The sequence below is a fragment of the Apodemus sylvaticus genome, chromosome 16 (assembly GCF_947179515.1).
Source record: "Apodemus sylvaticus chromosome 16, mApoSyl1.1, whole genome shotgun sequence".
NCBI lineage: Eukaryota > Metazoa > Chordata > Mammalia > Rodentia > Muridae > Apodemus > Apodemus sylvaticus.
In genome coordinates this window covers 60,701,669-60,729,251 of record NC_067487.1, presented here as the reverse complement: position 1 = coordinate 60,729,251, position 27,583 = coordinate 60,701,669, and the positions used below count along the sequence as shown (strand labels likewise).

The window sequence follows — 27,583 nt, the reverse complement described above, 5'->3', positions numbered from 1 at the left end:
TATAAAGGAAGACCTATCAGAATCACAGCAGACTTTTCACCTGAGACTATGAAGGCTAGAAGGTCCTGGGCAGATCTCATGCAGACTCTAAGAGAACACAAATGCCAACCAAAACTACTATATCCAGCAAAACTCTCAATCACCATAGATGGAGAAACTAAGATATTTCATGACAAAACCAAGTTTACCCAATATCTATCCACAAACCCGGCCCTAAAAAGGATAATAGGAGGACAACACCAATACAAGGAGGGAAACTTCACCCTGGAAAAAGCAAGATAGTAACCTTTCATCAAACCCAAAAGAAGTTAAGCATTCAAATTTTAAAAATAACGTCAAAAATGATAGGAAGTAACAATCACTATTCCTTAATATCTCTTAACATCAATGGACTTAATGCCCCAATAAAAAGACACAGACTAACTGAATGGATACGTAAACAGGACCCTACATTTTGCTGCTTACAGGAAACACACCTCAGGGTCAAAGACAAACACTACCTTAGAGTAAAAGGCTGGAAGACAATTTTACAAGCAAATGGTCTCAGGAAACAAGCTGGAGTAGCCATTTTAATATCAGATAAAATTGACTTTCAACCCAAAGTCATCAAAAGAGACCCTGAGGGACACTTCTTGCTGGTCAAAGGAAAAATACAAAAAGAAGAACTGTCAATCCTGAACATCTATGCCCCAAATGCAAGGGCACCCTCTTTCGTAAAAGAAACTTTATTAAAACTAAAAGCACACATTGCACCTAACACAATAATTGTGGGTGATTTCAACACTGCACTTTCCTCAATGGACCGATCAGGAAAACAGAAACTAAACAGGGACACAATGAAACTAATTGAAGCTTTGGACCAATTAGATTTAACAGATATATATAGAACATTCTATCCTAAAACAAAAGAATATACATTTTTCTCAGCACCTCATGGTACCTTCTCCAAAATCGACCATATAATTGGTCACAAGACAGACCTCAACAAATATAAGAAGATCGAACTAATCCCATGCCTCCTATCTGATCACTATGGAGTAAAAGTGGTCTTCAATAGCAACAGAAACAACAGAAAGCCCACATACACGTGGAAACTGAACAATACTCTACTCAATGATACCTTGGTCAAGGAAGAAATAAAGAAAGAAATTAAAGACTTTTTAGAACACAATGAAAATGAAAACACAACATACCCAAATCTGTGGGACACAATGAAAGCAGTGCTAAGAGGAAAACTCATAGCCCTGAGTGCCTCCAAAAAGAAAATGGAGAGAGCATACATTACCAGCTTAATGACACACCTGAAAGCCCTAGAACAAAAAGAAGCTATTTCGCCCAGGAGGAGTAGAAGGCAGGAAATCATCAAACTCAGGGCCAAAATCAATCAAGTAGAAACAAAGAGAACCATACAAAAAATCAACAGTACCAGGAGCTGGTTCTTTGAGAAAATCAACAAGATAGATAAACCCTTAGCTAGAATGACCAAAGGGCACAGAGAAAGTATCCAAATTAACAAACTTAGAAATGAAAAGGGAGATATAACAACGGAAACTGAGGAAATCCAAAAAATCATCAGATCCTACTACAAGAGCCTATACTCAACACAACTGGAGAATCTGGAGGAAATGGACAATTTCCTTGACAGATACCAAATACCAAAATTAAATCAGGACCAACTAGACCATCTAAACAGTCCCATAATGCCTAAAGAAATAGAAGGAGTCATAGAAAGTCTTCCAACCAAAAAAAGCACAGGACCAGATGGCTTCAGTGCAGAATTCTACCAGACCTTCAAAGAAGAGTTAACACCAATACTCTTCAAACTATTCCACAAAATAGAAACAGAAGGAACACTACCCAATTCCTTCTACGAAGCCACAATTACGCTGATACCAAAGCCACACAAAGATCCAACAAAGAAAGAGAACTTCAGACCAATTTCCCTTATGAACATCGATGCAAAAATACTCAATAAAATTCTTGCCAACCGAATCCAAGAACACATCAAAACGATCATCCACCATGATCAAGTAGGCTTTATCCCGGGAATGCAGGGTTGGTTCAATATACGGAAATCCATCAATACAATCCACTACATAAACAAACTCAAAGAACAAAACCACATGGTCATTTCATTGGATGCTGAAAAAGCATTTGACAAAATTCAGCATCCCTTCATTCTTAAAGTCTTGGAGAGAACAGGAATTCAAGGCCCATACCTAAACATAGTAAAAGCAATATACAGCAAACCGGTAGCCAGCATCAAACTAAATGGAGAGAAACTTGAAGCAATCCCACTGAAATCAGGGACCAGACAAGGCTGCCCCCTTTCTCCTTATCTTTTCAATATTGTACTTGAGGTACTAGCTCGGGCAATTCGACAACATAAGGAGGTCAAAGGGATACAAATTGGAAAGGAAGAAGTCAAACTATCATTATTTGCAGACGACATGATCGTCTACCTAAGTGACCCAAAGAACTCCACTAGAGAGCTCCTACAGCTGATAAACAACTTCAGCAAAGTGGCAGGTTATAAAATCAACTCAAGCAAATCAGTGGCCTTCCTATACTCAAAGGATAAGCAGGCTGGAAAGAAATTAGGGAAATGACCCCCTTCACAATAGCCACAAACAGTATAAAGTATCTTGGGGTGACTCTTACCAAACATGTGAAAGATCTGTATGACAAGAACTTCAAGACTCTGAAGAAGGAAATGGAAGAAGACCTCAAAAAATGGGAAAACCTCCCATGCTCATGGATCGGTAGAATCAATATAGTTAAAATGGCCATTTTGCCTAAAGCACTATACAGATTCAATGCAATACCCATCAAAATCCCAACTCAATTCTTCACAGAGTTAGAAAGAGCAATTATCAAATTCATCTGGAACAACAAAAAACCCAGGATAGCTAAAACTATTCTCAGCAACAAAAGGAAATCTGGGGGAATCAGTATCCCTGACCTCAAGCAATACTACAGAGCAATAGTGTTAAAAACTGCATGGTATTGGTACAGTGACAGGCAGAAGGATCAATGGAACAGGATTGAAGATCCAGAAATGAACCCACACACCTATGGCCACTTGATCCTCGACAAAGAGGCTGAAAACATCCAATGGAAAAAAGATAGCCTTTTCAACAAATGGTGCTGGTTCAACTGGAGGTCAGCATGCAGAAGAATGCGAATTGATCCATCCTTGTCTCCTTGTACTAAGCTCAAATCCAAATGGATCAAGGACCTCCACATAAAGCCAGACACTCTGAAGCTAATAGAAAAGAAACTGGGGAAGACCCTTGAGGACATCGGTACAGGGAGAAAGTTTCTGAACAGAACACCAATAGCGTATGCTCTAAGAGCAAGAATTGACAAATGGGACCTCATAAAATTACAAAGTTTCTGTAAGGCAAAGGACACCATCAAGAGGACAAATCGGCAACCAACAAATTGGGAAAAGATCTTCACCAATCCTACATCAGATAGAGGGCTAATATCCAATATATATAAAGAACTCAAGAAGTTAGACTCCAGAAAACCGAACAACCCTATTAAAAAATGGGGTACAGAGTTAAACAAAGAATTCTCACCTGAAGAACTTCGGATGGCGGAGAAGCATCTTAAAAAATGCTCAACTTCATTAGTCATTAGGGAAATGCCAATCAAAACAACCCTAAGATTTCATCTTACACCAGTCAGAATGGCTAAGATTAAAAATTCAGGAGACAGCAGGTGTTGGAGAGGGTGTGGAGAAAGAGGAACACTCCTCCACTGCTGGTGGGGTTGCAAATTTGTACAACCACTCTGGAAATCAGTCTGGCGGTTCCTCCGAAAACTGGGCACCTTACTTCCAGAAGATCCTGCTATACCACTCCTGGGCATATACCCAGAAGACTCCCCACCATGTAATAAGGATACATGTTCTACTATGTTCATAGCAGCCCTATTTGTAATTGCCAGATGCTGGCAAGAACCCAGGTATCCCTCAACAGAAGAGTGGATGCAAAAAATGTGGTATATCTACACAATGGAGTACTATTCAGCCATTAGAAACAATGAATTCATGAAATTCTTAGGCAAATGGATGGAGCTAGAGAATATCATACTAAGTGAGGTAACCCAGACTCAAAAGGTGAATCATGGTATGCACTCACTAATAAGTGGATATTAACCTAGAAAACTGGAATACCCAAAACATAATCCACCCATCAAATGAGGTACAAGAAGAAAGGAGGAGTGGCCCCTGGTTCTGGAAAGACTCAGTGAAACAGTATTCAGCAAAACCAGAACGGGGAAGTGGGAAGGGGTGGGTGGGAGGACAGGGGAAGAGAAGGGGGTTTGCGGGACTTTCGGGGAGTGGGGGGGCTAGAAAAGGGGAAATCATTTGAAATGTAAATAAATTATATCGAAGAATAATAATAATAAAAAACAATTACAAAGTTTCTGTAAGGCAAAGGACACCATCAAGAGGACAAATCGGCAACCAACAAATTGGGAAAGGATCTTCACCAATCCTACATCAGATAGAGGGCTAATATCCAATATATATAAAGAACTCAAGAAGTTAGACTCCAGAAAACCGAACAACCCTATTAAAAAATGGGGTACAGAGTTAAATAAAGAATTCTCACCTGAAGAAGTTCGGATGGCGGAGAAGCATCTTAAAAAATGCTCAACTTCATTAATCATTAGGAAAATGCAAATCAAAACAACCCTAAGATTTCACCTTACACCAGTCAGAATGGCTAAGATTAAAAATTCAGGAGACAGCAAGTGTTGGAGAGAGTGTGGAGAAAGAGGAACACTCCTCCACTGCTGGTGGGGTTGCAAATTGGTACAACCACTCTGGAAAGCAATCTGGCGGTTCCTCTGAAAACTGGGCACCTCACTTCCAGAAGATCCTGCTATACCACTCCTGGGCATATACCCAGAGGATTCCCCACCATGTAATAAGGATACATGCTCTACTATGTTCATAGCAGCCCTATTTATAATTGCCAGATGCTGGAAAGAACCCAGGTATCCCTCAACAGAAGAGTGGATGCAAAAAATGTGGTATATCTACACAATGGAGTACTATTCAGCCATTAGAAACAATGAATTCATGAAATTCTTAGGCAAATGGATGGAGCTGGAGAACATCATACTAAGTGAGGTAATCCAGACTCAAAAGATGAATCATGGTATGCACTCACTAATAAGTGTATATTAACCTAGAAAACTGAAATACCCAAAACATAATCCACACATCAAATGAGGTACAAGAAGAAAGGAAGAGTGGCCCCTTGTTCTGGAAAGACTCAGTGAAGCAGTATTCAGCAAAACCAGAACGGGGAAGTGGGAAGGGGTGGGTGGGAGGACAGGGGGAGAGAAGGGGGCTTACGGGACTTTCGGGGAGTGGGGGGCTAGAAAGGGGAAATCATTTGAAATGTAAATAAAAAAATATATCGAATAAAAAAAAAGATCATCCTCCCTAAATACTGAGTTTGAGGTCATCCTGGATTATCTCAGATCCCATCTCAAAGACCTGTGTACCAGCACACCTCACCCAACAAAAAGAGTAGGTAAGCCAGGTGTTATGGTAACACATGCCTGTGCTTTGGTATTCATGAGACAGGCATGTGAGTTCAAGAAAAGTCAGAGCTATGTAGCAAATCAAGATCAGCTTCTTAGTAAAATCCTTTTTTTGAAACAAAGTTTCTTTGTGTAACTTGGCTGCCCTGGAACTCACTTTGTAGACATAGTAAAATCTTGTCTCTCTCTGTATCTTTGTCTCTGTCTCTCTCTCTGACACACACACACACACACACACACACACACACACACACACACACACTCACAAAATGAAATAAACACCAGAAGAAGAGGCAAAGCTAAAGGCTAAAGGTGTGGGTGTCTGTGTGTATGTTTGTGTCTATGTGTGTCTATGTATTTCTGTGTCTCTCTGTGTCTGTGTACATGCTTGTGTGTTTGTGTGTCTCTTTGTGTCTGTGTATGTCTCTCTGTGTCTGTGTGTCTCTCTGTGTGTGTGTATTTGTGAGTGTCTCTTTGTGACTGTGTGTATTTGTGAGTGTGTCTGTGTGTTCATGTGTGTCTGTTTGTGTGTCTCTCTGTGTGTCTATGTGTGTATCTTTGGTGTGTGTCTCTCTGTTTCTGCATGTCTCTGTGTATCTATGAGTGTGTGTGTATGTCTGTGCGTTTGTATGTCTGTGTGTATGTGTCTCTCTGTGTGGGTGTGTCTCTGTGTTTCTGTCTCTGTGTGTGCTCGCGTGTGTGTGTGTGTGTGTGTGTGTGTGCATGTGTTTATGTGTGTGGTTGTGTGTGTGTGTGTGTATCTGGTAAAAGGATAGTTAATTGAAAATCTGGACCACGTTTACCCATGGATGAGAAGGACAAATATCAACTAGGACTTGGGGGTGGCCCCAGGGGCCTTCTAAGGCATCGAGGGACATTTATTTGCTGACATCAGTGCTTAGCTCATAGGCCCTTTACTGTTATTGTCCTTTAAACCATACGTGTAACTACATTAGGAACTCACAACAGCCTGCTGGTTTGTAATTAAGACAAAACTCCATCAATAGATTCTAGACCAAGTTTTTGCTTGAAGTAGATTGCTTCCCAACTTACCATCCCAGGGATTAAGAAGAAGGTCCCTGCATTCTCAACAATTTCCTACATACTACTTCCAAATAAAAAGGGGGGGGCACTGAAAAAATGGCGCAGAACACTTAATGGTCCTGCAGAGGACTCCGGCTTGGTTCCCAACATCCTTATCAGACAGCTCCCGACCTCCTGCAACTCTAGTTCTAGGGGATCTAATGTCCTCTTTCTGACCTCTGTGGACATGAGGCATGCAAGTAGTGCACAGATACACATGCAGAAAAAACACCCATGCACATAAAATCAAATACATCAAAAAGTATTTTTAAAATAAGAAGATAATTTATTTAAGAAATGACCAGGACTATAAATCATCTTTTAATTCCAAGATTAGGTAGAAATTGTATATATATATATATAATAGGTCTTGCTATGTAGTCCTGTGCTGGTCTGAAACAAGTGATTTTAGAAGGGAGGGAATTAAGGTGTTCAAAGGAAGATAAAAGAGGGTAATGGGAAGATGGTGGTGAACATGGTTGCTATACACTGTTTTATATATATGTGTGTGTGTGTGTGTGTGTGTGTGTGTGTGTGAAAATATCACTATTATATATTGTTAATTTACACTACTAAAACACTTTTAAAAGAATATTTTAAAGATTTAGGATGTTAATACCATTCCATCTCAAGATCAGATAATTATTTAAAACTTTACATTTTAATGTTTAATAATTAGACTTAAATTAGTTTAGAGCAGTTTTTGGTAACAATTGGATACTCATAGAACACTTCTGTGGAGACTGCAGAGACACCAACACACTTGCAGGTTTTCATGCCTTCCAAGAGATACCATAGCCAAAGACTCTTATTCCTTAATTACAAGTGCTGGAGTTTAAAATAGATTGATTTTAGAATAATTAATATTAAAGCACCTAATATAAAAGAAAACTGGTTTTCTTCATTTAACTTCCTGAGAGCTAGGATTCCATGTGTAGACCTCTGTGCCCAGAAATATCTGTTTCAAACTACATGTAGTGATATTTATCTTTGAAAATCTAATAAGTAAAAAACCAACACATTTCATTCTGCAGCTGAACACATCTAGAATTGTCTCCTGTGTGGAAGAGAAATGAAAATAACCTTGAAGAAGGGCAGAAAAGGAGGAGAGAGTAACTCACTAGTAAGGGATTGCCTAGCATGCCCAGGTCAGTGCTTCTGTCCCCAGCACTAGAAAAGAAAACCACTTGGGATATCTCAGAGAGCAGACACAGGAAACACTAAAGGATTCCAGGAGGAGGAAAAGAGGAAGACTAGTTTGTAATCAAAAGATTCGGAAAGGCGAGAGTTTCCAGATAGGGTGGCACGCCTCTGTAATGCCAGCACATGGGTGGCTGAGACAGGAGGATCATGGGTTCAAGTCCTACCTGGGCTAGATAGCATTTCTATGATTGTTGGGGCTACCTAGAGAGAGTGTTTCTTTAAAAGTCTGTATATAGAACCAAGCAAAACCAAGATGTAACTATGAAGAGCAAAAAGTTGGACAGGGAGGGTGCCCTGGGAGCCAGGGACAAGCCATGAGGATGTGCCCTTCACAGAGGGAACAGAAGGGTGGACAGAGACCATCCACAGGTAAGACACAGACAGGGAGGGAATAACAGTTGAAGCATGTCAACAGAACTCATTTTGCTCACTTGGGGAAAAACTTGGTGTGATCTTCCATTGGGTCGTCACCTTCTGCCCAATTCTCCATACACCCTCCACAGGAAAAACACCGGACAATGTCCTTTTTGCCTAGAAAAAAAGGAAAGGAATGGGGTCAGTTCAACAGCACACACAGCTGCCAAGTCCCAGGAAGACAACTCCAGATTATCTAGTATAATCCTACTTTCACCTCCAGTTGTATTTTGTGGCCAAGCCATGCAGGAGGCAAGAGTTCACACAGGACTCTTTCTTGGTCCTTCACTGGAGTGATCAGCTATAGTCACTGAATGTTCCTACACACTGGATAATTTGATAAACCCATCATCCTAAATGATTTTTCAAGAGAATCTGGAATAGAAACTCCATGAGAGCAGACATTCTGTCTGGCCTGGACACTAACGCCATACTGGATATTCACAGACACCGGCAACTGAAAAGCAATTGCCTACTGAGTAAATCAGAAAGAATATACTCATAGCTGGGGTGGGGCAGAAGAACTAATTTAGAAGTCTTTCTGCAAGCTAGGTTGTGAAGACTCACTTGACTCTCCTCACATCATTGACAGCTATATTTAACTAGAAGTAGAAGCACATCATCCATGAGACTTGAACTGGCAACAGGAGATAAAGCACTAAGACCATGTGGTAAGAAGATCATCTGAGCCAGTGGAATATGTCTGTTAGATAAAGTGGCTGCAGAATCCCCAGGTTCAGAGGCTGAACACTGCGGGAACTATGGGAAACTGAAGGTCTTATGAGCCCCAAAGAGATTTGTGACAAATGATGAAGACTAAAGAAAGAAGCAAGAGGATTCGAATATGTGGTCCACAGAAAATACTGACTCTAAGGAGATGCTCAACATGAGAGCAGTGATTGCTCTTGCAAAGGAGACAGGTTTGGTTCTAGGGCTCACATGATGGCTCACAGCCAATTGTAACTCAGGTACCAGGATCTACCACTGTCTGTCCTCTGAGGGCAGCATGCATCCATGTGGCACACATATTTAGATGCAGGCAAACACACACACACACACACACACACACACACACACACACACACACACACACACACCACACCACACCACACTTATGCATACAGAAAGACCTGACTCACCTGTGTAGAAAAGGCCTGCTTTGACCAGAGCTTCAACAGCCATAGGTGAGTTGTGGGGCCAGTCCTTAAACGTGTCCATCCTTAGTTCTTCATTAGCGAAGACGCTGTCATTGCCGTAAGCTTGGAATAAAACATGGAGGTGAGACAAGGAGGCTTTGATAGGAAAGTTCAGGTTAGCTGTGTGTGTCTATGCATGTGTGCACACACATGTGTCTCTGTGTGTGCCTGTGTGTATGTATAGGTCTCTATGTGTGCACATGTGAGTGTGTGTCTGTGTGTGTGTGGGTAGATCTGATGATTCATGCTGTGTCAAAACTGCAGGTGGTTAGAAGAGCAGGAAGGAGGAAAAGATACAAGAATGACTCTGTTAGAACTCCAGGAGCAGAACAGCAAAGACTGGGGAATTGTACTCATTTCATTTGTCTCTTTGTGTGATCAATGTGATAAGACTGTCTCTTGACCACGGAGTATCAGGATACAACAAAATTAAGAGGCAATTCCTCTTTCCACAGTCAGTTTCAAGATTTAAGTAATTTTCCCTGTGACTTACAAACAATCATTTTGATGGCTTACTCTTTGAGATGACCAGACTGGAGTGTGGGGATCTCCATTAGACTTTCTACCTCCTCCTGGCCTCTGGACACTGACTCCTGCATTTCCCATGTTGTGAGGACTTGATAATTACAATGCCCTTACCTTGGTCTCACAAGTTTCTCAAGTTGAAACCTTGCTTGTATTCACACATAACCCCAGATCAGGATTGTTTTCCTTTTGCTTTAAGTATTTCTTTGGCATAGAGAATACTATGCATTAATGTAATTCTCTACAAAATGATTTTTACAGTCTATAAATCTTTATTTTATTTTAGGTTTGCCTTCTCCTAAGGCATGAGGTCATAGGGAACAGGTTCTACAGCTTTCCTTAGTGCTCACAGGGTGCTCTCTGGTTGGAGCAGGCTGGCACTCCAGTCTTTCCTTGGCTTCCTTCATGACCTGATCTCTTCACCTATCTCAGGAAGCTGTCTCAGAACATACATTTCTCTGTGTGCTCATGTGTATGAAGGAATATGTGCATGTATGGACTCATGCCTGTGGAAGTCAGAGGACACCCTTCACTGATTCTCTCTGGTTGTTAGGGAGGGTGTCTCACTTCCCAGGCTAGGTTGTAGAACTCCAGGATCCATGTCTCTACCTCCCCAGCCTTGGATCACAAATGAACAATGGCACCCAGATTTTGTCACATGGTTCTGTAGACAGAATTCAAAGCCTTGTGTTTGCAAGGAAAGTACTCTGCACTCAATGCTCCTGCCCTGACCCTTAGAGATCCTAATATACTCAATGCCCTCAGTCAGTCTCTGCCAGGATTCCTGCCCTTAACTTGCTTGTTTAACAATGACAAGAGCATGCTGGGTAACACTGTGGACTCTGCCAGTTTTTCTATGGTAACAATGAACATTGAATAGCCCATTCCCTGTGTCTACAATATTACCCTTCTTGTGGACACTTGCATTGGTGGTCAAAGAAACAGCTATGCTTTCCAAAAACCTAGAGAGCGAACACTGGCTGCTTCTCCTTTTTCCCTTTATGTTTCTTGTTTTAGCAAGGTACTGGAAAATGGTTTTAGACAGAAGGATGCTATCCTTCTGTGTGAGTATGTGTATGTGTGTGTGTGTGTGTGTGTGTGCGCACACATGTACATATACTGAAGTATGTATGCATGAGTGTTTTGCCCATATGTGTGCATATGTACCATATTTATGATTATGACCATATTTATGATTATGCAGACACTTAGCAATGAACTTAAGTCCCCTGCAGGAACAGCAAGTTCTCTTAACATCTGAGATATCCCTTCAACCCCAGGTTTATTTGAGAGGGTCACAATGGTTCGCTATGAAGTAAGCTATCTATCCTTCAACTTGACGATATTTCCACCTCATCTTTCTTAGTGCTGGGCTTGCAGGCAAGGATCTCTGCACTTGGCACTAACCTCACATAGCCTATGCTGGCCTCTAACCCAACATCCTAGCCCAACCTGGTCATAAGCTCCTCCTTCCATGAGCAGCGATTACAGGAGTGAGAAATCCTACACAGTCAACCATAGAATTCTTACTGTATATGGTTGCTTTCATCCTGTCCACTTGCCCTTGTCCTCAGGTCCCTGACCTCTGCTGAGCCTGAACTCCGAGCCTGTCCTACTTGCTGTACTGACCTAAATTCCTAACACTAAGGTTTTGTTGTCCATGGGTACTGACATGGAACCAGAGGACCTCGCCCATGCTGGGCAAGCAGGTGATGTCCTCAGGCCTGTCACCTCACTTTATTGTGAACATTCCCCATCTTCTTCACAGCACACGGGGCCATTGAAGGATGCTTTGGGGACTGGGGGTGGAGCTTGGTAGGTAGTGTCCTCTCCATCTACTTGCTTCCACCCCCAGCACCTGAGAAGCTCCGTCCTAGCTCTCAGCAGGAGGACCAAAGGTTCAAGGTTCATTTGCTTTGAGGCCAGAGTGGGTTGGGGGTGACCTAAGAATTGCTTCCAAAACATTTTATCCAAAATTTTAGTTGTTTGAAGGGAAGCATCCATTACAGCAGCAACACTACATAGTTAGTTCTGCTTACCTACACTAAAGACTGAGCCACTTAATGAACACCTCCATGGTATAGAAGCTTGCCACCAAACCTAATGACCTCCAAACTAATTCCCTCTTGGGAGAAGGAGAGAACCAAATCTCATAAGTTGTCCTCTGACTTCCACACCTTCACACATGGGACCCATGGACATGCACAGACAATACTAAGTAAATGAGTGTGTATATTTTAATTTACTTTTAAAATTTGCTTTATTTTTATCTACATGTTTGCCTGCACCACACATGTGAAGTGGCCATAGAAGTCAGAGGAAGATACTGGATCCTCTAGAAATGGATTTGCAGAGTTGTGACTTGCCAGAGTGTGCTGGGAACTGAACTTGAGTCGTTTCCAAGAGCAGCAAGTGCATTAACCATCTCTCCTGCTCATAAAGTAAGAACAAAAGCAAAACAAAGTCATTCCATAATAGAGAAATCACTTATGGAGATAAGTCTTAAAGAAGGACTGAAGAGATGGCTCAGCAGTTAAGAGCACAGACGGCTCTTCCAGAGGTCCTGAGTCCAGTTCCCGGCATCCACATCAGACAGTTCACAAATGCCTGTCACTCCACCTCCAAGGGACCTGATGACCTTGTCTGGCTTCCAAACAAGGACACACACACACACACACACACACACACACAGAGAGAGAGAGAGAGAGAGAGAGAGAGAGAGAGAGAGAGAGAGAGAGAGAACACAAAAGAGAGAAACAATCAGTGTTTGAAATGTGTCTGGAGTTTTACCTGATACCATAGGTAGTTCTCTTCTGACCCAGGAATTCACAAAATGTTCTCCCTGCAGAAAGAAATTTGGTTATCGACTGATTACCTTATGAAATATAATAAATCTGTGAGCTGAAGCTGAAGAAGTTCCCTCATTGAAGTCAAGTTTCATTAGAGCAGCAGAATTTGGGCAAAACAGTCCTTTAATTTTGGTTTGATTTTCACTGATTTGGGGATTCTTATGTAGTTCCAAACATCGGTGAAATGGAAACTTTCTCAGGGCTGCTCGTACCAGACCCCCAGCTCAAAAACAGAACTGCAGTTACACACACATGTATTTGACGCACAAGCAACTGAGACACAGGAAGAGGGCTCACCTCAGAAGGACCTCTCCAACTTAGCAGCTCTCCCTCTGAGAGAGCTGCATCCAGACTTTCAGCCATGCTGCCTGCAGAGGCTGCTCCTAAGTCAGTCAATACAGCCTCCTTTGGCTTCAGTTTGGGCTGTGTTTCCCACTGCCCACCTCTAGGTTGTCCTCACTAGTTTGACTCTAAAGGCCTAGCTGCAGGAGGCATCCTGCCTGCCCTGCCTCTGCCAGGTGCCACAGAGGACTGAGTCTGGCTTCCAGGTGGAGGCAGCAGATGGATGCTAGGGGCGTGGCCTGGGTCAGAGGGAAGATGAAGGAGGCAGAAGCCACCCACAGGCAGCGTGGAAAACCAAGTCTAAGTGGTTCCAGCTTAGCAAGACAACAGGATTTCTGTTTTCCTCTCTGCAGACAAGATGATGGAGAAGAGAAAGGGCGAAAGACACAGAATCCATCGGAAAAACAAAGACTTACCCTCACCCTGACAATTCATATGTTATTAGGTAAAGAACATACACTATTGGAAACAAAATGTGTCTGTTGTAGATTACCGTTACATGAAGAAATCCCTCGTAGTTTTTTACATATTGGGCAATTTCCTCTGGGGACTTCTTACTTTTAAGAAATTCACATCTAGGATTAAAAATATGTTTAAAATTTACCCCCCAATATTGACAATATCTATATTAATGAAAAATATCCCCAATATTCCAATATTGCAATGAACATTATCTATATTGCAATAAATATTTGCTAAAAACACATCAAATTGTTGAATTTGGTGCTTCAGTAAAAATGTCAGGACTCATGAGGATTAATATCATGCTGTTAAAAAACTTTAAAATATACTAATGACAAAATACATCATTATTTAAACATCATACCTTGTGCTGACTAGTTTTTTTTGTTTTTTGTTTTTTGTTTGTTTTTTGTCAATTTGACATAAGCTAGTGTCATCTGAGAAGAGGGGACCTCATCTGAGAAAATACCTCCATTAGACTGGCCTGGAGGTGAGTCCGTGGGGCATTCTCTTGACTAATGATTTATGTGGGTGGGCTGAGCCCACTATGGGCGGTGTCACTCCTGAGAAGGTTGTCTCGGGAGGCCTGAGAGAGTTGGGCATGAGCCTGGGAGCAGAGCAACAGGCAATGTTCCTTCATTGTTCCTGTTTGTTCTTGCTTATGTTCCCTGAAACCCCTCAGTGGAAGATTGTAATCTGTTTGTGTAAGCCAAATTAACCCTTTCCTCCTCAGATTGATTTTGGTTATGCTGTTTTTCACAGCAACAGAAAGCAAAGCAGGACAGCCCTTATCATTATTTTAATTTTTTATTTCAAGACAGGGTCTTCCTGTGTTGTGATGGTGATGCCAAAGTCTGGACCTCAAGCAATCCACCCACCTGAGGTTCAACACTGTAGGTATATAATACAACATCCTGCTGTTCTTTTCTTGAAGAAAATATGCAATAGAATCAAAGAGATTGATTCACAGTAAGTAAGTAGAGGGTGAAACACACACACACACACACACACACACTAAATCAATGTAAATATCATAAGAGGCAGAGGGAGAGGGCATTTGAATACTGGCTATGATATTTAATGGTATTAGACATTAATGGTTATCTCTTTTAGGAGACATAACAATAGTGTGGCTTTTTTTAAAGTCATGATTTAAAGCTATATGCTAAATGAATAAGTGGAACCATGTGTTAGCTGGAATTTACTTTGACGTAACCCAATCATTACTGTTCCACTGGGATGCTGGGAAATGGTGAAACACCATTAGGCCAGCTTCTGAGAGGTGCCCACCATACTTCCTCTGTTTTCTGTGTAATTTCCATAATGGAAGTTTGAAAAGTAGTTAAAAGAACGAATGTTGATGTGGCAGAAACAGAAACCACAGGCATCAGACCCACACCACTAAACACATTATCAAAAATAAGTTAAATGCTCTTCATTTTCTAAGCAGCAGTAACAAACTCTGAATGTCCAAAATAAAACACACTTGTTTGTGGCACTGGTGTGAGGTGATCCAGGACCTGGTCCTCTTGCCATTTTTTTCAAATCATAAGATGGTCTTGAACTCCCAATTCTCCAGTGTCCACTTTCCTAAAGCTGGGATTACAGGCCTGTGCCGCTTTCTGCAGCAACCATTTTCATTCTGTGTGTATCCCTCAGGATGTGAACCACTTGAAATCTTTTAAAGGCTGTTTTTTTCCTTCCCCTTTCAGTTATACATCATTTCCACTCCTGTGCAGATTACCTCACTCCTTAGTTAAGGTTAAGTCATGAAACTGCTACTTGACAAGACAAATTGTAGTATTGGGACAACAAACGAACATTTAATAACTGTTCGGTAGCCTGGATAGAATGTACTTAATGTACTTGCAGATGATTAATGTACATGAGTTCAGTGCCCATCACCTAGTTTGGGCAGCCACAGTAACTGTAGCTCTAAGGAGGAGGAGAATACCTCTGTCCTCCGAGTGTACTGGCAATAACATGCACATAACCCATCACTCCAATTGCTAAAAATAAAAAGGTGGGTCTGGGGAGATGGCCCAGTAGGTGACAGAACCCATCTAGAAAAGGCTACAACAAGCAAGAGAGTTTTCTGGAAATGGCCCACCATTTTGCATGGCTGCAATCGGTGTGGTCTGAGAGGCAAGGTCCCCGGAGACTTCATCCTAGGATTGCTTCTTGCTGCTGATATGCCTTTCCTGACACTATTAAATTGCTTAATGATTTGCTGGTATTTACCTACTCTGTTGGACAGATCTGCAGTATCAATGTGAAGTTGTACTTTTGTGTAGTAATGCTGTTTAGACAAGTTGGTGATTTCAGAAAAACTGATAATTTCATAACTCTTGATGATGTTTTATAGAACTCTTACATTTATACAAGTAATCTCTAACCTCATATATAATAAAAGCTGCAAATAGGACTCTGTAAACTTTCATGTGTCACAGGCTAATTACACTAGGAAAACAGGCTTGGAGCAAGTTTACAATCAAGGAAAACATTCATTTTAGGTCAGGAATGAGGCCACTATCTGGTAACTAAAGGTAATAAACTGGGAATGGACAATTTATTGTAGGTTCAAGGCGGAGGTCCTGAGTCTCCTTCTTCCCAGTTTCCCAAGCATCCACCACAGGAGAAACACTGCACAGTGTCCCTTTTACCTGCAGATGCACGAAAGGCTTTGACTGCCTGGTAATGGCACCAGCTGTGTCTTGGAGCTGATCACACTGTCAGAACAAGACAGACTCCGGCATGCCTGTCCTTTCCATGGCCTCTCTGGCTGAATCCCTGTCCACAGTCCCACTGCCCTGGACCTCTATTCCCCAGTCATGGCCATCCTCCACATACACAGCCCTCAACATGCTATCTTCTCTCAGACAGTGTTAGCTCTTAGCTTTCAGGACCAAAGTGATGGAGAAGCAAAGACTAGGACCAGCTGGAGTTGCTGTGGCCATGTCGTTTCTATAAAAATGGAGGCACATTTCTCTCTTTGAGCCTCAGTAACTCAACTATGAAATGTGGGGGGACAGCAAACTTGGTTGAATTAGAATTAGTGCTTAGCCCATGCATAGCATACATTGGTACCCAGCACACTGCAGATGTTGCTGCAATTGTCATTCACATCTGCTCTACCACCTGCCTGTGGCTGAGGAATTTCAAAGTGTAGTGTTCTGGAAGGCAGCTTGCCTCATGGGGCTAAACAAGTAAAAAACAAGATCCTTTCAAAACTACAGAAATTAAATGAATCAAGGAAATATATGAGGAGCAACGTTCTTGAAACTAGAAGTCAGTAGAATCGAGCTATCTCGTGGTCCATGTTCAGGATCTTATTACCAGAGCTGGTGCTTGCAGGAATCTGTTTATTTGTGTTTTCTAGTACTGGGACTAAACCAATGGCCTTTCACGTGCTAAGTTAGTCCTCCAGTAATGAGCTACACTTTGCAGTTAATATCTTCTAAGTTACACATTTATAGAAAACCTTTTATCTTATACATATTTAGTAAACTAATAATGCTAAACTAAAAGTAAATTAAAGTTGGAAATAAAATGATTAAAGTTGATGTTTAATGAACAAGATATCATATCTAATATAACACAGTTCACAAATAAGGAATGATTAATAATCAGTAGTAGTAACAGAAGAGGCAAAAGAAGTGGACGAGGAAGAGGAAGAAGGGGAAGAAGGAGGAAGAAGAAAAGGAGGAAGGAGAGGAGGATGGGGAAGAAAAAATAGAAAAAGAAGAGGAAGAGGATGAAGAAGAGGATGAGGAGGTGGAGGAAGAAGTAGTAGAGGAAGAAGAGGAAGAAGAGGATGATGATGAGGAAGTAATAGTAATAGTAGTAGTAGAAGAAGAAGAAGAAGACGACGATGACAATGAAGAAGAAGAAGCAGAAGAAGAAGCAGAAGAAGAAGCAGAAGAAGAAGCAGAAGAAGAAGCAGAAGAAGCAGAAGAAGAAGCAGAAGCAGAAGCGACAGAGGCAGAGGCAGAGGCAGAGGCAGAAGGAGAAGGAGAAGGAGAAGGAGAAGGAGAAGGAGAAGGAGAAGGAGAAGGAGAAGGAGAAGCAGAAGCAGAAGCAGAAGCAGAAGAAGAAGAAGAAGAAGAAGAAGAAGAAGAAGAAGAAGAAGAAGAAGAAGAAGAAGAAGAAGAAGAAGAAGAAGAAGAAGAAGAAGAAATAAAGAGGCTGGAAAGATGCCTCAGTTGTTAAAAAGACTCTTGCAGTGGACTAGAATTTGGTTCCCAGCACCCACCTCAGGCAGTTGACAACCCCTTGTCACCACTGTTCCAGGAGATCTGTTTTCTAGACTCCATGGACACCCGCACTCTTAGTGTAACCCCCTCCAGACACACGCAAATACATAATTTTTTTTAAAGAAAAAAACTAAACTTTATATTTTACAGAAAACCTCACAAAATGGAATCCATTTACCTGTAAAGACAAAGCCAGCTGCTGAGAGTACACGTGGTGATGTTCCATGGGCATAAAATGGCCAGTCCTCAAAGGACCCCAGTCTGGCCTCCTCCTCATGGTACCTTGCTTTGTCACCTCTCAGCGTCTTCTCTGGACTCTTCACCCGGATGTCATACTTGCCAATGTTGCCAACATCTTTGCCCAGAAGGAACTCACATTCTGGTCGTAATTTCCTGTGGCTCTCTATGGGGAGTTTCCTGAGTCTGGTGGAAAAGAGGATTAAGCTACAGCAGAAGCACTGGACCCCATGTTTCACACCTGTGTGGTAAAACCCAGCAGCTGCCATCTCCTGTGGCGTCCATGTTCTGAATGTGTCATAGGTCACAAAAGTCTTTAGTCGTTTGGCTTCACTGCGCATCTGTGAGTTAAAACCTTTCTTCATTTTCATCCGTGTTTTATGGTCTTCTTCTTGTTGTCTCTTTAAGATCTGAAGCACATCTACTCTGAGAAGAGCAGAGAACTCAGAGACCAAGTCATCGTCAAACTCGCAAATTTTCTCCTCAAAGGCTTCACCCTGGGCTGCCATTTCCTAAATGAGAAAGGAAAGTGGATGGTTGGTGTCTGTAGTGTTTTTATTATTATACATAAAGAATTGTGTCTCAGGGCCAGAAGGATGACTCAGTGAGTACAGAGGCTCGCCCAAGCCTGATGACGTCAGTCTGCTGCCCGGTCTTACAGGGTAGGGAGGAGATGAGCAACTCTTGTATGTTGACCTCTGACATCCATTTGTGAAAGACAGAAAGAAGTTACTTTGTTATGAAACATCAATATTTACCTACTTAGTCAGCAAGTATATGCTAAGCACCTACCAGTGTGTCAAGCAGTGTGTGAGCTAGGCATCAAGGACTGGCAATGAATCAGACAGAGGGACCAGACTCCATGAAACCTTGCCAAGTGTCCTTTAGCTTGAGGGCATGCTTATTTTTCTTGGAGTCTTGCATGGAGCCCATTCTAGCCCATAATTTAAAGCTGAAGCTGATAAACAGAGTAGATTGTGTAGTCTGGAACCCTATTTGGTTTTGTAACAATGTGCTTGGTATCTGAAGTCCTTCTTCACCTTACATTCCCATCCTTTAGAACCCAGTGTGCATCGAGCTATATGTAGTCTCATCTCTGAACAATACTATAGGTCTCCTTGGGCCTAGCAACAATTAAATTTAGACAGTCCCCACTCAAGTGTATTCCCAATGTATTGGGATAGAAGGATTGGAAAGGCTCATCAGGCCTACACTGGTTTTGAAATGCCCTGTTTTCCATCTCCTTAGGCACATATATGATTAAAATCACACACACACACTCTGGGAAGTGACATGCAAGGACTTACAAAGTTCAAACTTGTCCATTGAAACAGAGGGCCCTTACTTGGTAACTAACCTTTCCTTCTCCTGAGCCCCAGAAAAGAAACCCCTAAATAATAATTAGGCCCATTAGGCCTTAACTCTTGGTTAGGTTGTTGAATATCAGTCTTGAAGGTGATTATGTGCCATTGTTTCCTCCCAGTTAAGGTTATCTTGTACAAATTTTATATGAGTCTCTATTTCCAACTCCAACTCTGATACAGGCGGCAGAGAACCTGGAGCAATATAAGCCAGCATCTCAGCCTCTCTGATGCTGGGGTGTTTATAGGCGTGGATGACCATGCCAACTCCAAGTGTGAGCTATGGAGACCATGTAGAATGTGGGAGATGTTTGCTATGTGTGTTAAAGAAAAACATACACACAATTATATATCCCAACAGTGACAATTTGATAATATCATTCAGTTAAAGTTATTCTGGAAGATTTTATTTTATTTTTATTCATTTATTCTTTTAATTGTATGTATATGAGTATCCTGTTGCTGTCTTAGACCTTCCAGGAGAGGGTATCAGGTTCCATTACAGTTATGAGTCACCATGTCATTGCTGATAATTGAATTAAGGACTTTTGGGAAGAGTAGCTTGTAAATGCTGAGCCATCTTTCCAGCCCCTGAAGATTTTATTTTAAACTATGTGTATGGAAGCATATAGTCCGGAAAAGGTGTTAGGTCCCCAGGAGCTGCAGTTACTGGTGGTTGTGAATAGCCTGGCCTCGGGGCCATGAATCAAAATGGATTCCTTTGCAAGAGCAGACCCATTCAACTGCAAAACCCCCTAAAACCATTGTTTTCATTGTGTTCACTTTCCAGGCTTAGTGCTGCCTTTGACCTTCAGATGCCCCTGTTTCAGGCCCATACTTTGAGTCTGGGAAGTAGCTACTGAGGTCTACAGGTTCTTACTACTTCTTACAATGGGATGCTCAGAGCATGTGGATAGTTACAGGGTGGAGACATCTATTAAAGGGGAGATAGTGATGAGCTCAGGATCGCACCGTGTCTGGACTATGACCTGGCTCTAAGAGAGGAAGGAAGTGGCTCTGCTTGCCATTTTCTGTGATATTTGCACAGTGTGTGCCTCCCAATGATCTTACAAAGCTAGCTCTTCTTGTGCATGCTCCCTTGGTTGAGTGAGGCCCAGGTGGGAAGGGCTTCCAGTCTTCCACCCACTGTGTTAATCTCTGGAACCTCTTTCTTCACCCAATTCCCTGTTCTGACTCATAATTGTTGAGACTGCTGCTGTAAAATAGATAAAATACTTTTTACTTGGCTACAAGCTACATTGTAAAACTGACAAATATCTGGGATGTACTGAGTTTTAGCTATGCGTGCCGGTAGGAATGAGCCCAAGGCCTAGTGTACACTAAGCAGGTGCCCACCACTGAGCAACACTCCCAGCGTTTTGGTTTTGTTTACTTTTATTTTGTTGTTGTTTTTGATTTTCTGAGACGGAATTTCACTGTGTAGCCTTGGCTGTCCTGGAACTCACTCTGTAGACTAGGTTGGTCTCAAAGTCACAAAGATTCAGCTGCCTCAGCCTCAGCCTCAGCCCCAGCCCCAGCCCCAGCCTCAGCCTCAGCCTCAGCCTCAGCCTCAGCCCCAGCCTCAGCCTCAGCCTCAGCCTCTGCCTCTGCTTCAGTGTTGCTCAGATTAAAGTCATACTTTGCCACTATCACCCAGCTAGTTTTGTTTATGTTTTTTGAGACAATGGCTCACTGTATATCCCTGACTAACCTAGAATATAATATAGAGACCAGGTTAGCATCATATGTGTATCTTATTCTTTCTCCATCTGGAGTGCTAAGCTAACAGGCCTCCATCACCATGCCTGGTTTTCCATTGTATTTTAGGTAAGAACAGAGGTTACAAGCTGCTCGGGGGCACTTCGAAGGCAGGTGACAGCAAACCAGTAGTTTCAAGGAAATACTTAAGCCAGAAATAGCCAGACTTATCTGACACCAACTACTAAATGATTCCAGGGTCCTAACCCTTGCGGATATGTCAATTCTAGGTAGCTAATAGAGACTAGTAAAGTCGTTTATCCTTGTCTTCTCCATTAGGAGTTAAGTTGGCTAGGCCAATGATTCACCTGGCCAGGAGTCCACACCCAATTTACCTGAAGACAAGCTGAAAAGATGGGAGGAATACTTATCCCCTTGGGGAGAACATATACTTCTCAGAACCCCCCCACCCCACAACCTTGCCACCACCCACAGTGGCTTCCACCAGGAAGGTGCTAACCCTGCCTGCTGTTCTGAATTCTGAGTTAAAAGAGTAACTTGTGCTCAGCTTTCTGTCTCTTTCTCTCACACCAGTTCAAATCTAAGCATGCTTTTCCTGACACCCCAGTCTTCCTGTTTCTCTGCAGACTCCCTGCCCTCTCTCCACGCAGATGCTCACTGACCTTCACTGTTGAACCTGCCTGTTTCTTGGATCCACTCTCAAAGGCACGCCCTGTCTTCCCCACCCCTTTCTTCCTGGCAGCTGCCAAGATTTACAACAGGTCTGCCCTGTGGTTTCCCCCTCAAACTCTAATAAAACGGTCCCCAAGATTCCTTCTGAGTCCTTTTAATTTTGTTTTTGTTATAAACTAAAAAACCTTTAAAAAAGAATTCCACTTTCTCTGGCAACATGTCATGTACGGATGTGTGTGTGTGTGTGTGTGTGTGTGTGTGTGTATGTGTGTGTATATATGTGGGTGTGTGTGGGTGTATATGTGTGTGTATGTGTGTGTGTATGTGGGTGTGTATGTGTGTGTGTGAATGTGTATGATTGTGAATGTGAGTGTGGGTGAGTGTATGTGAAGTGCGAGTGCATATGTGTGTGTGTGCTGTGAGTGCAGATGCACGCAGACCACAGAGCTCATTTGAGGCCTTTTGGAGGTTGCTTCATTTCTTTCCAACCTCCCTCTGCAGTGGGATACAGGGATCGACTCAATTCATCAGGCTCCTAAGACTTTTACACACTGATCCAAACATCTTACTCTCTGCTTCTTCCAGTTTTCAAGTTCGCTAAGTCCTTCAAAAAAGATTTTATTTATTTTTATGTCTATGAGTACTCTATCTGCACATACACCTGCATGCCAGAAGAAAGCATCAGATCCCATTACATATGGTTGTGAGCCACCATGTGATTGCTGGGAATTGAACTCTTGACCTGTGGAAGAGCAGCCAGTGAGTGCCCTTAACCACTTAGCCATCTCTCCAGCCCTTGTTAATACTTCTTGATCTCTTAATTACTCCCCTAATGTACAACATTTAAGCCATTGCCCCCTTTTTCTTCATAAATGAAAATAAATTTAGTGTTCAATGTTCTTAAAGTAATATCAATACATTTTCCCCACACTTTTCTTGTTTCCTCAGAGTAAATTTCTGAAATAAGAATTGCCGAGTCAACCACATGCATCTCTTAAGGATTTTGGTGTCTGTCAGGCACTGGCACTGGCTAATGGTCACCTGAGGTCCTTTTACCTTTAATTCAGTCAGGCTCCTGCTTCTTCCTCAGATGGTTTCCTGCAATGAGATTTCACATATCAGAACTTTGTGTCTCTCTTACAGGAATAACCTGATTTCCCAAGGGAAGAAGGAGTGTCCATGGATTCCTAGCCCAGCATCCCAGTCACAGGGGTCATCTGGGGTCACAGGCATGAATTGTGAGGCTCAAGTAGCTGACACTTCCTTGAAACAGGTTATGTGGCTCCATCAGGACCCATTGGACAATGGCTACTTGAAGTTCTCAAAGAGCATGCTATCATTCAAAGCCACACTTAAATCTCCTTCTCACTAACATCCACCCCACCCAAGCCCAGTAACCTTGAAAACAAGAATTTACAGACTTCTCAAAATATGTCCTTTCTCAAGGAACTTAGCCAATACTTGTCACTTTCTTTATCTGGTATTTAGTAAATTAACTTTGTAAGTTGGGATTTTTTTTAAGAGCAACCCAAGTAAATGCTAGGAATTTTGTCATTTATGTTAGATCTTGTTTTCTTTCAGTTAACCAGCCCCTTCTAGTGGTTATATGGTTAACTGGCACTTTCTCTTGAGTTTCAAATATTTTGAATCATCTGTACAATGAAATGGTGCTTCTCAGCTAAGTTAAATCAAAGACTTTAAGGGGTCTAGTAGGAAAAACAATATGTACCTCCAGAGCTCCCAGGGGCTAAAACACTAACCAAAGAGTATACATGGAGGGACCCATGGCTCCAGATGCATATTCAGCAGAGGATGGCCTTGTTGGACATCAAAGGGAGGAGAGGGCCTTAGTCCTGAGAAGGCTGGATGCCCCAGTATAGGGAAATTCCAGGACAGGGAAGCAGGAATGGGTGAATTGTTGAGCAGGGAGAGGGGGGGGGTGCATTAGGGTTTTTTTGGAGGGGGGAAACCAGGAAAGGGTACATTTGAAATGTAAATAAAGAATATATCTAATAAAAAATTGAAGACTTAACAATAGAAAATCAAATAGAAGTAGAATATCAGGACTATTCTAATAGTAGATATTAGAATAGTAGATAAAATAAAAGAACTGGACCATTCAAGGAAAAAATATGTAAACTCTTTAAAAGCACATGAAAGGAGTTTGCAGGAACTTTGGGATATCATGAAAAGACTAACATTTTCTAATTACAAGTACAGAAGAAAGGGAAGAATCCAAGGTCAGTAGTCATGCTAGCTAGTGCTATATCAATTTAACATAATCATCTGATAGGAGAGAACCTCAATTGAGAGACTGCTGCATAAAATCAGACTGTGGGGCATTTTTTAAATTTATGATTTATGGAAATCATAAATTTATTGTGGGTGGTGCCATCCCTGGGCTGGAGATCTAGGCTCTGTAAGAAAGCAGGCTGAGCAAGCCATGGAGAAGCAAGCCAATAAGCAGCATCCTCCATGGCCTCTGCATCAGCTCCTGCCTCCAGGTTCCTGCCTTGTTTGAGTTCTTGCCCTGACTTCATCCAATGATGGACTATGATATGGAAGTATAAGCTGAATAAAGCCTTTCCTTCCCAGCTTGGCTTTTGGTCACAGTGTATCACTGCAACCATAGAAACATCTGCTATAACAAAAACCCAGGATAACTAAAACTATTCTCAATAGTAAAAGAACTTCTGGGGGAATCAGTATCCCAGACCTCAAGCAATACTACAGAGCAATAGTGTTAAAAACTGATTGGTATTGGTACAGTGACAGGCAAGTGGATCAATGGAATAGGATTGAAGACCCAGAAATGAACCCACACACCTCTGGTCACTTGATCTTCGACAAAGGAGCGGAAAACATCCAGTGGAAAAAAGATAGCCTTTTCAACAAATGGTGCTGGCTCAACTGGAGGTCAGCATGCAGAAGAAGGCGAATTGATCCATCCTTATCTCCTTGTACTAAGCTCAACTCCAAGTGGATCAAGGAGCTCCACATAAAACCAGACACACTGAAACTAATAGAAAAGAAACTGGGAAGACCCTGGAGGACATGGGCACAGGGGAAATTTCCTGAACAGAACACCAATAGCTTATGCTCTAAGATCAAGAATTGACAAATGGGACCTCATAAAATTACAAAGTTTCTGTAAGGCAAAGGACACTGTCAAAAGGACTAAACAACAACCAAGAAATTGCGAAAAGATCTTCAACAGTCCTACATCTGACAGAGGGCTAATATCCAATATATACAAAGAACTAAAGAAGTTAGACCCCAGGGAACCAAATAACCCTATTAAAAATGGGATACAGAGCTAAACAAAGAATTTTCACAAGAAGAACTTCTAATGGCTGAGAAGCACCTTGAAAAATGTTCAACATCATTAGTCATTAGGGAAATGCAAATCAAAACAACCCTGAGATTTCACCTCACACCCATCAGAATGGCTAAGATTAAAAACTCAGGAGACAGCAGGTGTTGGTGAGGATGTGGAGAAAGAGGAGCACTACTCTACTGCTGGTGGGATTGTAAGATGGTGCAGCCACTCTGAAAATCAATCTGGTGGTTCCTCCAAAAGCTGGGCATGACACTGCTAATACCACTCCTGGGCATATACCCAGAGGATTCCCTGGCATTCAATAAGGATACATACTCCACTATGTTCATAGCAGCCTTATTTATAATAGCCAGAAGCTGGAAAGAACCCAGATGTCCCTCAATGGAGGAATGGATACAGAAAATGTGGTATATTTACACAATGGAATACTACTACTCAGCAATTAAAAACAATGAATTCATGAAATTTTTAGGCAAATGGTTGGAACTGGAAAATATCATCCTAGGTGAGGTAATCTAATCACAAAAGAATACACATGGAATGCAATCACTGATAAGTGGATATTAATTAACCCAGGAGCTCTGAATACTCAAGACAGAATTAGCTTATCAAATGATTCCCAAGAAGAAGGAAGGAGAGGGCTCTGGTCCTGGAAAGGCTTGATCCAGCATTGTAGGGGAGTACCAGGACAGAGAAATGGGAGGGGGTGATTGGGGAATGGGTGGAGGGAAGAGGGCTTATGGGACATATGGGGAGGGGGGAACCGGGAAGGGGGAAAGCATTTGGAATGTAAACAAAGAATATAGAAAATAAAAAGGAAAACAAACAAGCAAGCAAAAGAAACCCCAACTAAGATGCCAATTTAAATCACTGTGCCTAGCATAACTATCTGTCATAGTTGAAGGACAAAGAATAACTTTTCAAGATTTAAACAGGGTTAAAGAATTCTTTTCCGTAAGTCAGCAATACAGAGGAGCAATACTTTGGACTGAAAATAAGCATAGCCAAGAGACTAAAGAACATAAACAAAGTTCTAATTACTGAAAGACAAAATAGGACTAAGACCACAAACATACAACAATGAAATGGCAGCACTCAACACACCCTTTCAATAATAACTTCACATTAATGGCCTGAAGTCCTTGACTGGTTAGTATTTTTGTCACCTTAACACAAACTAGAGTCACATGGGAAGAATGAGCCTCAACTGAGAAAATGCCTTCATCAGAGACCATTACAGAGAATGACAGCCAGTCAAAATGCAGAGAACACATGGTCTTGGGTGCCCAGGCACAACCGATACATCTACAACATGAGCCCTGCCCCTAAGACACAGAGAACATCTCAGGAGAGGGGCCAGGAGACTTTAAGAGACAAAGAAACAGGAAGTCTGCTGTGGGACTATGGCTCTTTAATGACAGGGGACCTTCATCCATGACCCTCAACAAAATGGCAGCCTAAACAAGGCACAAACAATGACAACACCCATAGACGTGCTGACATGGAAGAGATCTCCCAGAGCCCTGGCCTAGGCCAAAAACTAGGAATTCTGAGAGCAGAAAGCAGTTTTCCCAGACATCAGCCCCCTGATTGGTTATCTAATACCAAGTGTGGTTCCTCAGATTATATGCAAACAAGTAATGCCAAACAAGTACCACCAAATGGACTAGAAAGGCTGTTTTTATATTTAGGCACACACATGTGCACACACACACACACACACACAATTATGCAACAACAATAATTTAGATATAGAGATTATGATTTCAAGAGGGAACCAAGAGGAGTAAATGGATAATTAGAACAAGAAAAGGGAGATGAAATTTTAATTAATTAATTAACACTTAAAATAAAAATTAAATTAAAAAATATGCTTTCATCAGATTGGCCTATAGACAATCTGTGGGGAATTTTCTTTCTTTTTTTTAAGTTGAGTTAAAATATAATTACATCATTCCCCCACTTCCTTTCTGCCCCACCTTTAATCCTTCTCAAATTGGTTGCTGCTTTTTCTTTACTACCATTTTACATGCACACAAATATATAAATGCAACTTGCTTTGTTCAGTTTTATACACACACATACACACACACACATGTTGCTTTTATATACACAATTTCAGGGCTGAGCACTTGGTATTTTATAACCATTATTGTTGTAGAAATGGGGATAGTTTCCCTGCCATTTCTTTCTTTTTTGGGGGGTAGGGCTTGTTTGTTTTTTTGAGACAGGGTTTCTCTGTGTAGCCCTGGCTGTCCTGGAACTCACTCTGTAGACCAGGCTGGCCTTGAACTCAGAAATCCACCTGCCTCTGCCTCCGAAGTGCTGGGGTTGAAGGTGTGAGCCACCACTGCCAGGC

The 27,583-nt window shown here is 41.8% G+C and overlaps 1 protein-coding gene across 5 annotated transcripts in view; it reads right to left on the bottom strand.

Moving 5' to 3' along the window:
• LOC127666603 (baculoviral IAP repeat-containing protein 1b-like) overlaps positions 1–27,583 on the bottom strand; it is a 166,774-nt gene that overhangs the window by 33,732 nt on the left and 105,459 nt on the right. For 3 of the 5 annotated variants that reach the window (XM_052159524.1, XM_052159525.1, XM_052159526.1), the window contains 4 exons: positions 22,941–22,982; positions 18,074–18,644; positions 9,408–9,527; positions 8,286–8,385 (listed from right to left, as the gene is read on the bottom strand). In XM_052159524.1, the coding sequence (XP_052015484.1) occupies positions 8,286–8,385; positions 9,408–9,527; positions 18,074–18,641 (788 nt within the window). In that variant the 5' untranslated portion in view covers positions 18,642–18,644; positions 22,941–22,982. Of the gene's footprint in view, positions 1–8,285; positions 8,386–9,407; positions 9,528–12,779; positions 12,832–13,673; positions 13,756–18,073; positions 18,645–22,940; positions 22,983–27,583 lie in introns of those variants that run through there. The other 2 variants (XM_052159523.1, XM_052159529.1) reach the window with 2 other exon arrangements.